The sequence below is a fragment of the Schistocerca piceifrons genome, chromosome 2 (assembly GCF_021461385.2).
Source record: "Schistocerca piceifrons isolate TAMUIC-IGC-003096 chromosome 2, iqSchPice1.1, whole genome shotgun sequence".
NCBI classification, from domain to species: domain Eukaryota; kingdom Metazoa; phylum Arthropoda; class Insecta; order Orthoptera; family Acrididae; genus Schistocerca; species Schistocerca piceifrons.
This window is the reverse complement of record NC_060139.1, coordinates 401,054,041-401,066,974: the sequence shown is the minus strand read 5'-3', so window position 1 is coordinate 401,066,974 and position 12,934 is coordinate 401,054,041. Positions and strand designations below refer to the sequence as shown.

Sequence of the window (12,934 nt, the reverse complement as noted above, 5' to 3'; positions counted from 1 at the left end):
ATCGGTTTACTTTCCTATGCAAATGAAAATGCGAAGACTGCATCTATTAAATATTAAAATTAACGTGCAAAAACTCTATAGATTTTAAACTATCAAAGTGCACAAATGAAACTACACAATTCGCTCATGGTTAGGAACTCGTAAAAGTCACAAAATCGGTTACTTCCCTGTTGCTGCTTGTGTCTCAGCCAGCTGCTGCTGCCTGACTGGTTGACTAATGCCAGCAAGTGGTCACAACAGCTTTATTACACTGCAACAAACACTTTCTGTATCATCATATCCTACTGAATCCAAGTAAACACTTAAACAATGACAACCAATCGCACTTAAATCTAACTGCATATACATATAAGATGCTAGGTTACATTTAAAATTATTGCACTCATTTCATGATGTATTATGAAAATAACAACAAAGTATTAAACAGATTGTTAACAAAATTCATGGAACATCCTTGCATCCGATTTTTCAGTGTGACAAAATTATGCAAAATTATAAATACATGTAGTCAGTTTGAAGAATGTGTCCTTCTTTAGATGGAATGCCTTTTATTTATTTATTTATTTATTTTTATTCATTAAAATTCAGCCTTCATAGTGATTTTATACAGTTTTGTTATTGACCATTTAAATAATTATTCATCAAACCCATATGATATAATAAACTGTGGCTACTCATCCACTAGGAAGATTAGGTAAGGATCTTGGAAACTAGTCCTGCCTTCATACTACGTGTAACTGGAGGATTTATAGTATCGGCATGCTTTCATGTAAAATATTAATAAACTTGTCTGTAATTCTTTATACACATGCAGTATTTAAAAATTAATGTGTTGTTTTGTTTACTGTTGTCATCAGCTTTCATTTTACACTTCATACGATCAGATCATTTCAGGGTTTCAGTTGTCAATTTTAAAAACTGACAAAATTAAAAGAATTTTAACTTCCTTAAAATTTAACCTAGAATTATGCTTGAAGCTGCAATGGTCTTATCCCATGCCACTATTTGGTTTTTCTGTGTCATATTTGTAGGGTCTGTAGTATAGGCTCATTGGATAATGTAACATACATCTTTAGTTTCATCTACCTTAGCTGGCAGTGAGTCATTTCCATCCTTCAGTCAAATGCTCGTGCTTCAGCCTCACGAAAAACTCTGCATCTGGCACTCAGCCCGCAGCCTGCTTGTGTTCCTCACCCAGTCAGCTAGGCAACATGAGCTGTTATAGTGCTGCCATTGCCTCTCATTCCTTGAAGCGGAATTTGGCAAAGCCACGGAATGCACACTGCTGAATAGTAAATGGTACTCAGCAGGAACACTTCCTTATGACCCCTACACAAAAGCCTTATCCATATGTGATTAAAATATTAACTGGCAGGTCAAAACTTATCGGTCAACCAAATCTGTGTAGCATCTTCTTTTGTTCTGATAATCAGTCAGAACAATCATGCCTCGTACCTTAGATCATTTTGCTGTTTAGAGATTAGGCAGTGGCCATCATGCTAGCTCCCCAGTTCATCATGCAGTTTGAGCTGAACAAGATCCTGGCCGTATCTGATTCAGTAAGTGTGCTATCGTATCTGACACGCTTGCAGTATGGAGTTGCAAAAACATTCATCTTAAGAACATATTGTAGAAGGTTTTTGAGCTGCAACAGTTGGATCTTTACCAACTTTCTCTGTGTTAGAATGTTTCAAAACATCCTATAAAACGAGTAAGTAAATCTCTTTGCAAAGGTCATAGCTCACATGGACACTTATCCCTAATTTTAATGAATCCATGCTCTGTATGTATTAACAAGAATTTGTTGTAGTTACCAAATGTTCTGCTAAATTAAATGAGTTACGGCTGGATAATATGTACACTGAATGTCAATAATATTAAATAAACAAAAACAATCCAATTGTTGTCTTTGAATACAAATGGCTTATGTTTGACGATCAGGGCCTGTAATCATCATTCCTGGTGACAGTGAGGTTTTAGAATGTTTTGCTTTTTTCAAAATAAAAACAGAAGTCTTATCTTTTTGTCATCAGTTTAAAGTCGACAGAACAGGGCGTTGGATTAATGGATGAACTTGAACCTAGGAGAACTAAGGGTTATTTTATTTGAGAACAGAAAAGACTAGGCTTGCGGATAGGAAACAGAGTGATTCAAGATAAAAATTCCGGACAACCCTTTTTGTTTTATAAAATCTGCAGATCATTCTCTATTAATATTTTCTTTTCTTGTCCAGGTGGAGAAACATCTGCTTTAAAGCTTGAAATCCATTCACTGTTTTGCATATGGCAGCAGTACTACCATTATTTTTCGAGCACATAAATTGGAATTTTCTGTTTTTATGTTGAGTAAACTTTAATTTATAATTTCATTATTACAAGTGTTGACTTATTACAATTTATAAACTCTTACCATCCGCAGCTTGTGGTCTCGCGGTAGCATTCTTGCTTCCTGAGCACGGGGTCCTGGGTTCGATTCCTGGTGGGGTCAGGGATTTTCACCTGCGTCGAGATGACTGGGTGTTGTGTCGTCTTCATCATCATCATTCATCCTCATTACGGTCGGAGGAAGGCTATGGCAAACCACCTCCATTAGGACCTTGCGTATTACGGCGGTGCAGGTCTCCCTCATCGTTCTCCTACGCTCTGTCAAGGAGTATGGGAATACATCATCATCATCATCATCAAACTCTTACCCCTAGTGCAACAATAATTAAAATGTTGAATGGTTTATTTCAAAGTGTTCAGTGTTGAGAGGATGTTACTGTGAATGTAATGAAGCAGGAATGAACATACCTCATTTGGAGAGTTACTGCCAGTGTTTTCATAATATGAATAGAAAATGCCTTATTACCTTTAAGCTTATGAATATTAAATTTTCAACCACAACTGCCTATCATAAAAAATTCCTTCCACTGATGTATGCAGCAAAGGAATGGTCTGAATAAAACTGAAGCATATTCGTAGTACTTAATCTCATTCTTTACATTTTTCCTGCAGTTATTTCATTTAGAATAAAATTTCTTACCATGATGTTAATGAGCCATAAGTTCTCCAGCTGTTGCTCTCTGGGCAGATTCACATAAATTTGAATTTTTTGTTTTAACTCTTGAACCTCTGACTACTCACAAATACTACACACACCCACTTTAGGGTCTTTTGCAACGAAGAGGTTGTACATTATTTTTACATTGAGCTGAGCATCCAGATAACTTATATTATTGTCCTGGTAATATGTAGCTTTAATTGGGAAATACTGAATGGGTTCCTGATCAGATGTAATTTTTCTGCTAGTTAGTATTCCATTTTTCATTCAACCCTCTTCAGTCTTTCGGAAATTCTTCCTGAAGAGTAAATTACACAATAGATGAACTTGCTATATCCATACACTAGCAATATTTTCTTACACAGTTCTGCCTCTGCATCGTCACTCTTAATGATATGATATTTATTAGAACCTTTCTTTATGATTGCCCACTCTGACCTCGATGGTCTTTGTTGGTGAACAGTTTCATCGTTTTAATTGCATGTGTGAAATATTCTTCCTGTAACCTCTGAAAATGCATTCTTTTGCGTATGAAATGCTCAAATCATACACTTTAATATTGCCTTAAGCTATTTTAGTATTACAAAAGACAGCTGTAACCACTCATGAAATGTGTTCAAAGTCTGGATACAGTCCTATGTTCATATTCAGTTTGCTACTTATCCACATGATTCTCCTGTTTTACGACTCAATACTGTTTTTCCAACACAGTTGACATGTTGCATGCCCTTCACTTTGCTGTTCTTGAATACATTCCTATGGCAATCACTTCCATTACACATACATTTACCACTAATCAAACAATGTTATTACTGTGAATTTCCTGCTACATCCACTTTGTCTGCCATTTTCTCATAACTCACCTTATTGGCTATTGTATGCATACCCACATGTCATTCCTGCACAGAACTGTGCCTGCAAGGACACAGAAAGCTATGACACTCTTAACTCATCTTCATTATTTCCCTGACTTGTTCATTTTCTGCAGTGATCGATTCAGGTTTGGTGTTGTTGCTGAAATATTTTTAGATAGATTCTATATGTTTGACATTACGTCTCTTTTCCCTTTTGCTTTGCTGCTAACTTTTCCCTATGGTACATGTTTAATTCTTTATACAGCACATGGTAAAACAAGTGTTTTGTTACTTGTGTTCATCTGTGATACTGCAAACAGTATAATATTTGTTTGGACCAGTGGATAATTCTGAACTTGGACGGTAGCACAGGGACGGAAAATTCATGTACATTAATAAGTTGGTTTCTCCATGTAAGTCTGTTTGCATCAAGCCTGAAGTACTACTCAAAATTTCTGAGATTATCCCTGTATAAATCAGAAAACTTACTTTACACCTTGATTTCTAGTCACCCTCAAAGTAATCCCCTTTTCACTTGTGTGCAATGCTTACAGCAATTTATCTATTGTTGGAAGTGATGCTGAAAGTGTGCTGGCTGAATCCTATTCAGAATTATTTGCAATTCTACTCGAATCTCTTCTATAGAGTCAAAACAGCACACTTTCAACTTCAGTTTCATTTTCAAGACTAGGAAGAAATTGCAAGGGTCTAGATCAGATGATTGGTGTGTGTGTGTGTGTGTGTGTGTGTGTGTGTGTGAGAGAGAGAGAGAGAGAGAGAGAGAGAGAGAGAGAGAGACTGGTAGAGCAGTCAGTGAGATGCAAAGAACATCTATTGGGAAAGGAAGGTTGTAATGTACACAGTTTCACTTTTGCAAAACATTTACTTATTGCTGATCATTCTCCAAGGAGTTTAAAAGATACCGTAGTTCTGCGCAAAGAGGTAAAAGGGGGGAGATTAGATTTATGGCAAGAACTTGCGTATTGAGACTCAAACCAACAATCCAGCAACAATCAGTCTTGGCTGCTACTGACTTTTTTCCCTTCTTAATTCATTTTACACTTCAAGGGAATGCTCATAGAACATGCACCTTTGTTTGCATCAGCCAGAATCGAACCAGGGCCATTGGCAGGTGAGCACTCTACCACACTACCTTTTGAAAAATCCACTTTCATTCACAGTACTAAAGTCACTTGGAAAACTTCAAAGACAATTTTCTTGAGGAGATTTGAGGGTTGTGTATAATAGCATTTTGAGATTGATATTTAAGTTCTGAACTTGATGTACCATATAAAAAATTACAAAAATGCGATTGCCATGTTGTTTCCTTGTAAGAATATCTTTCAAACAAAAAGTTTGTAATAATTGCTTTCTTTGAGAAATAGAGACAGATGGTATTTTGGCAAATATGTGCTGTGCAAGTGATGACCCACAGCTTGTAAGTATTTTATATTAAATGATGATGGTCATTTTGATCAGAATTGGTAACAAATAATGGTTTCCAGAATGAGATTTTCACTCTGCAGCGGAGTGTGCGCTGATATGAAACTTCCTGGCAGATTGGAAGGTAGGAGACGAGAGACTGGCAGAAGTAAAGCTGTGAGACCGGGCGTGAGTCGTGCTTCGGTAGCTCAGGTGGTAGAGCACTTGCCCGCGAAAGGTAAAGGTCCCGAGTTCGAGTCTCGGTCGGGCACACAGTTTTAATCTGCCAGGAAGTTTCAAATAATGGTTTGTTTTATCATCAGATCTTGATGTAATATAAAACTGATACTCTGTAAATACATTTTTTGTTGTTGAGGTAAACAGTCTTGGCCGGCCGAAGTGGCCGTGCGGTTAAAGGCGCTGCAGTCTGGAACCGCAAGACCGCTACGGTCGCAGGTTCGAATCCTGCCTCGGGCATGGATGTTTGTGATGTCCTTAGGTTAGTTAGGTTTAACTAGTTCTAAGCTCTAGGGGACTAATGACCTCAGCAGTTGAGTCCCATAGTGCTCAGAACCATTTTTTTAAACAGTCTTGGCTACAAGAGAGGCTTCATTGTTGTTTATTTTGCCTGTGGTGCATTTCACCTTGTTTAAGGCACCTTCAGATTGGCTAGCACAACAGGTTTTAAACACAAAGGCTGCCACAGATGCAAATGCCTTAGCAGCAAACGCCTTTGTCAACATTTTACTGGTGCCCTGATATGAAACAGCATGGAGTACATGAGGTGTCACACTTAAAATACGTAAAAGACATCAATAGGTAGTTGACCTTGTCAATTGTTAAGAGAGCTTACAGTGTGTTCTTGTAGACTATATAGTCCAGAAGACACCAAAATTGGGATCAGGCCTACAGAAATGCGTCACAAAACGTAAACATGTAAGACATGCCATTGTACATGTTCTGGCCTTGCAAATAATGTTGTCTTTTGGGCTGTGCTGTATATTCTACAAGGGCACTGCATGAAGTTTATCACAACTCGACAAGGTCAGTTGCCTGTTGAGGTCTTTTATATATTTTAAATGTAAGACCTTTGTATGGATGGCAGTTTATGTGTTTAACTCCTGTTGCACCAGCCTATCTGAAAATGCCTTAAACGAGATGAAACGTGTTACTGGCAAACTATAAAATAAGAAATCCTGTTTTGCAGTCAAGCAAGAGTGTTTATCTCTTCAAAACATGTATCGCTTGTTTCTGTATCATATCGCCATGAATAGGAAAAGTTATATATGTAATTAAAGCTATGGACTTGAGATCAATATATCAGTAACTTGAATACCAGTGCTAACTTTATATTTGAGTGAGTGTTCATGTAGCAGTTAAGACACAATATATTAGTGAGAATGATTGTGTATTGGTTAAGACACAAGAATCCATCAGAAGTGAGGCTACATTCTACATGAGGGGAGCACATATTAAATGTGTAAATGGCTATAGGAAATGAAAGTTATCTAAGGTAAACTGTAGTTATTTGTGTGCAACAGTGTTGTTTGTTGCTGTATACATAGGTAATGTTAATGGAACAAAAGTAGATTGAGAATTATATGTAACAGAATCATTCTTGTCTGTGAATGTGAATTTTGATAACTTTTTTAGGCAGAAACTCAGCAGTTAATTCACAAATAATACCCATTAAAAGAATTATTTATTAAATTTCAAGACTATTTTGACAAGGACTATGAAAATATTTTACCATGTCAAAAGAAAAGAATAAAGGCATATTAGATAACCACTTTTGTCGTACTTCAGTTCAGTAAGATAAGGTGGATTGTTCACCTCTAGGCCACACCTAAAAATTGAACTTTTGTGTATGGCTATAAAACAATGATTTTGAAATTACTGGTTATTGTTTCTTTGTTTTAAAGGTCAAAGTATGGGAGAAACCTTCACACTTGGTTGTATTGCTGGGCCTTCAAAATGATTAGCTTTGTGACACAGAGGAAGTGTAGAAAGATTTTTGATGCTTGTGCACTGATTGTGAAGAGAGACTTGACAACTGCACTTTACTTGCTCCCTTACATTTTGCGTAAGTTCGTAAATAATGGTATTAATTATTTTTTGTAATTTAGTTAGCACTAAAAATAGTTCTTAGAGTATTCTAACTGTAAAAACTGATGAACACACAAAATATTTTCCACTGATTTTACTTTTTCTGCATTGATTATATATGAGGTGTGATCAAAAAATGACAGGAATATTTGCTTTTCTTAAAGAATCTGTATTTATTCAACCATGTCATCTTTGTCCCCTTCAAACTAATTCTCCACAGAAAATATACACACTGTGGCTGTGCTTTTTCCAATCTTCTGGAACTCACATTTCGTTATGGTTTGTAGCTGCTTCAGCATTCTGGTTTTATCTCATCAGTGGTGGCAAAACATCATCCTTTCATGATTCTCTTCAGCCTCAGGGGTAGAAAGAAGTCATTGGGAACATGTCCAGCAATTACAGAGGCTGAGATAACGTAATGGTTTTGTTTTTTGCCAAAAAATCACAATCAATCATTTAGGTGTGAATGGGAGCGTTATCATGACACAGTTTCTACAAGCTGCTTTGCCACTGGTTGTTTTCTTCGTTTTTCTTTGTGCAAACTGCATAACTTCCAGATATTATTCCGTACTGACCGTACAACCACAAGGCGGGCACTCATGATGCACTATTCCATTGCAATCAAAGAAAACAGTGAGAAGAACCTTCACATGTGATCGAACTTGTCAAATTTTTTCCGGTCTTGCCTTTTCAGGCAGTTTTCATTGGGATGATTGGGCCTTGGTTTCGACATATACGTATACCCATGTTTTGTCACCTGTTATAACCCTCTTTGGAAGTTATGGAACATTGTCGACTTCATTCAAGAATTCATGAGTAGTGACTGTGCGGCACCATTTTTGGCCTAAATTCAACAATTCAGAACAAACTTTGCTTTCATGCCCAAAAATCTGAAAAAAATTGCTAGCATGAGCTAAAGGATAAGCTGAGCTCATCAACAACCTCTCTGATCATGATTCAGCAATTTTCCAGAATTATTTTCTTTACTTCTTCCACAATGTTGCCAGTAATTGATGTGCTACAGTGTCCAGCGTGGTCTTCATCTTCAGTACCTCTTCAGTCTTCTTTGAAACACTTATACCGCTAATAAACTCTTGTCCTACTCATAGTAGATTTACCAAAACCACAATCAACATTTCAAATGCAATGTTGCACTTTATTCCATTTTTCAAGCAAAATTTAATGTTTAATGTTAATTCTTTGATCCATCTTTCTCGAAAGTAAAAATTCACTGAGTGCTATAAAACACAAATAACATTTTCGACTGTCAGCCATAAACTAAATATTCAAAACAGCTGAAAATGCAAATATGTATCAGGAACATGTGCACCAGCCCGATAAATTTCTCTCTCCCTCTCTCTCTCTCTCTCTCTCTCTCTCATATATATATATATATATATATATATATATATATATATATAGTCGGATGTATAAATATTGTGAAAGTAAAGAAAGAATTTCCGTTACCTTTTGATCTTGTGTGTGGTGGAAATGTTTAGTGTAAAATTTTGTTCTACTCTTTCTAAACAAGTTATGACTGGCAGCAGCAAATGTTTCTCACATTAAAAATGGAACTGTTGTTGTCTGCTTTATGTGGTAAACTATATTTGAAGACAGATAGCTGGAATGAAGCTCAGCACATTGTAGCTGTGATCAAGCAAGGTGGCACAGATTGTAAGACACTGGACTCGCATATGGGATGGCATCTCAAATCTTCGTCATGCCATCCATGTTTAGGTTTGCCCTGATATATCCCTAAATTGCTTAAAGTAAATACTGGGATGTTTCCTCTGAATAGGCCTTTGTATAAGCCTTAGCCAATTTCCTTCCCTGCCCTTTCACAATCCAATCTCATTTCTGTCTCTAACAATCCTGATGAAGGAGTTTTAAGCCCTTATCTTTCTCCCTTCCTTTCTGCATTCAGTCATTCATTCCTCCTTTTCTTCCTTCCATGTAGCTGTGAGAGTATATGACAGAAATGGTGACTGTGTTTCAACACGGTGAAAATAAAACCATTATTGTTTCATCATTGGGTTTCACAACTCTTATTTGTTGTAACATGCATTAAGGAAACAGGTGAAAAAGAAAGAAAGAAAGAAAGAATAGGAAGCCTGTTAAAGGATAAACCAACATATACTCAAAGAAGTGCTCATATATAGGAAAGAAGTACAAAATGTTACATCATTTGAGCCCAAGTGTTCTGTTGGGTGATTTTATACAACACCATGTATCTCAATTCAGAATGTGCACAGAATCTTATGGTATGGTTTAAGAATACCATAAAAAGGTTGTTCAGCACAGTGGTTAATTTAAACTGAATGTAAACGGTGACTAGTCTGTGTGTTGAAGTTCTGACTAAAATGAAATGTACTGAAGCATTTTTACATTTAATATTGATGAGTGGTGATGCTCATTTTCACTTTAGTGCATGAATTAATAAACAAAACAGTCTTAGCTGGTCTGGTCTAAGAGAAATCTATGTGAACAGTACCCAAAGAAGTGTGGTGTGGTTGCGATGTGTACATTTAGAACAATGTCTACTTTCTTTTCTGAAGATAAGTGTGTGTCAGTAACCTCAGTGGCATTTCAGTAATATGCTGACATGCTGGAGACATCCCTTACTCTTGAACTAGCATGCTTCCTTGTCAAATTGGGAATTCTAATTTCAGTAAAGTGGCATTACAGCACACACAAATTTTGGTGTTCACCAACTTTCCAAACTATGTGCCGTTTGTGTAGAACTGGTGACATTTCATGAATTCCCTTGTTGCCTATTTCTAAATTTATTATTACTTCCTCTCAAGTCATCCTAAACAGAAAGTGAATGCAAACTGCTCACATAGCATTGGGCACCTAGACTGGCGACATTTCATGAATTCCTGCATTGCTAGTTTCTTTATTTGTGATAATTTCCTCTCAAGTCATCTTAAACAGAAAGTGAATGCAAACTGCTCACATAGAACTGTGCACCTGAAAAAGCATCTACTCTAAAAACAAAGACACTTCTTTTGAATTGTTGAAAAGTGCTATGGACCATATCTATCAAATATTTGATGATTGCCCAATTCTGAATGATGGTCTGCTCATACAGTGTTTTTCAAAATATTGAGCAAAACATCATGATGATTGTACATACTTTACAGATGGCAGTTTGTAATAATGATGTTAATGTTTGTTTGAGATAAAATGTTAAATTCATGCATAATGCCCATTTTTATTCAACACTCTGTATATTAAGTTGTGAAAAATCGTGTTTAGAGCTAAGTGATTTGTTGTGTGTTTTTAATTGTAACAACATTTGTTTGTACATCAGCCTTAATTTCATCCCATCGGACTCTACATTTTTGTTGATGTAGAATAATCACAGAACTGTTAGTGCATGCTAAATTGCCTACTTAATTTTGTTTTATTATTTCTCATTGTACATAATTCTTTTTTTACAGTGCATGCTCTTATTGCATGTAACACTGTGCAGCGTGAAACAATCCTATATGAAGTGCGAACACTAGTTCAGAACACTCTACCACAAACTATGTCAGATGAAGTGGAACACAGAACTATCTTGCTGCATCCTCGTCGACGTCCGGGAATGCACAATCAAGGACCTCGCGAACAAGAGCACATACGTGCTTGCCGTGTTATGTATTCATTGTTAGATTTTTTAGCTCATTGGCTTCGTGAATGGAAAGCTGCCCATAGTGCCAATTCTGATGATCATGCGTACCAGAAAGTTTCAAGTAAGAAAAACAATTTACAGGAATACATTCTAGGTTTCATTACTTTTCCTTTTGTATAAGTAGAATATCACAAATATTTGACTATTTGCATATGTAGTTTAGTTTATCATACTGATAACTGATTTCAGCTCATTTATTACAGAGATCCATGAAAATTACCATGGTAAGAGTTACATTACCAGTGTTGTATCTGTTTTATTTCTACTGAGTTGCCTGAGAAATTGTTTGACTAACGGTCAAAGTACCAACACATTATTTCTAAAACATTTTTGTTCTCCATTTTATCTCCCTGATAATTTGTACATTTCTCACATCAGTGACCAGTTGCCGCCATTGTTCTTTGAGAGGTTTCTGCACAGGTGGCACAGTAAGAAGACATTGGACTTATTTGGGAGGAGGATGGTAGATATCCTCATCCAGCCTTCTAGATTTAGTTTTTCTCCAGTTTCCATAAACTGCTTGAGGAAAATGCTATCATGGTTTCCTTGAAAAGGTCACCACAAATTTCATTCACTGTTTCTAAGCTTGTGTTCCATCTCTAATGATCTAATCACCAAAGGGACATGATTTTTTAAGGGTTCTTGTGGAATCCACTCCCACTCTGCCCACTCCCCTCTTCTCCACTCCACCCCTCCCAGAAGTGGTGATCAGGGAGGAAGAGTTTCAGAAGGAGACAGAGGAAGTCAAATTCAGGGAATAAAATCACTGCAGCATCACAAAACTTTAACCCTGTTATATTCCTTACAGATGAAACCAATTGTCCTGATTTAAGTGCTAAAGAGCCAGCATCTGCTTACTGTTTTGACTCCCATTTAGTTCGTGTTGTGTTACAATGAATAAATGTCATCCACAGTAAAATAGTTTCACACAAAATTTGTTTTACTCTTTTTGGAAACGATCAGAGCAAGAGAAATTTTCTCTTACTCACATTTTTGGTCTGCTAAGAGTAACTTTGGCTCCTTGCTTATACAAAAGTTTCTATATCTGCAAAATTCACCTCAAACAGTTGTCTGACATGCTGAAAGTGCTAGGAGTCTCCCATTCTTTGGTCTGCTACTCTTTCAGTACTTTATCGTTTACTTTCATAACAATTTCAACTGAGATAATAGTTGTAAATTTCCTTGTGGAAAGTCATTATGATTAATTCTGTCACATATATACTCCGCCACTCACATTTTTAATTGCTGTTGATGGATGAGAAGAGATATTATGTACCCATATGTGAATATCAAATGATTTTAGCATAGCACTATTCTCTCTGTAACAAAGAATTTGATGCTTGAACTTTTTTGCCGATACTGGAAATATGCCACTTTTAGTACTGTTTGAAATAAACAGCTGGATACCCGGCCTCTGTGGCCGAGCAGCTCTAGATGCTTAAGTTCAGAACTGCGCTGATGCTACGGTCGCAGGTTTGAATCCTGCCTGGGCATGGATGTGTGTGTTGTCCTCAGGTTAGGTAGGTTTAAGTAGTTCTAAGTCTGGGGGACTGATGACCTCAGATGTTAAGTCCCATAGTGCTTAGAGCCATTTGAAACAGCTGGATAGAATATTGTGAAATCATATATTGAATTCTGAAGAACCCAACCAACTTAGGAGAAAAAGGGAGGCTGGTCACAATTTTGCTGCCATTTGTTGTTGAGTTTGAGAATTTCTCCAAACATATTAAAATTTCGTTATATGTTTTCAAGTCTGTGGCAGTGACTGTTTGATAGACCAGCAATTGCAACCTTTTCAAGAAATTCCTTTTTTGTGTGAATTCATGAATTATTT

At 36.6% G+C, this 12,934-nt stretch overlaps 1 protein-coding gene across 1 annotated transcript in view; it reads left to right on the top strand.

The window, feature by feature from the left end:
* LOC124775053 (serine/threonine-protein kinase ATR) overlaps positions 1-12,934 on the top strand; it is a 354,997-nt gene that overhangs the window by 216,164 nt on the left and 125,899 nt on the right. Inside the window, exons 24-25 of the mRNA XM_047249842.1 lie at positions 7,241-7,401; positions 10,868-11,161. Of these exons, the coding sequence (XP_047105798.1) occupies positions 7,241-7,401; positions 10,868-11,161 (455 nt within the window). The remainder of the gene's footprint in view (positions 1-7,240; positions 7,402-10,867; positions 11,162-12,934) is intronic.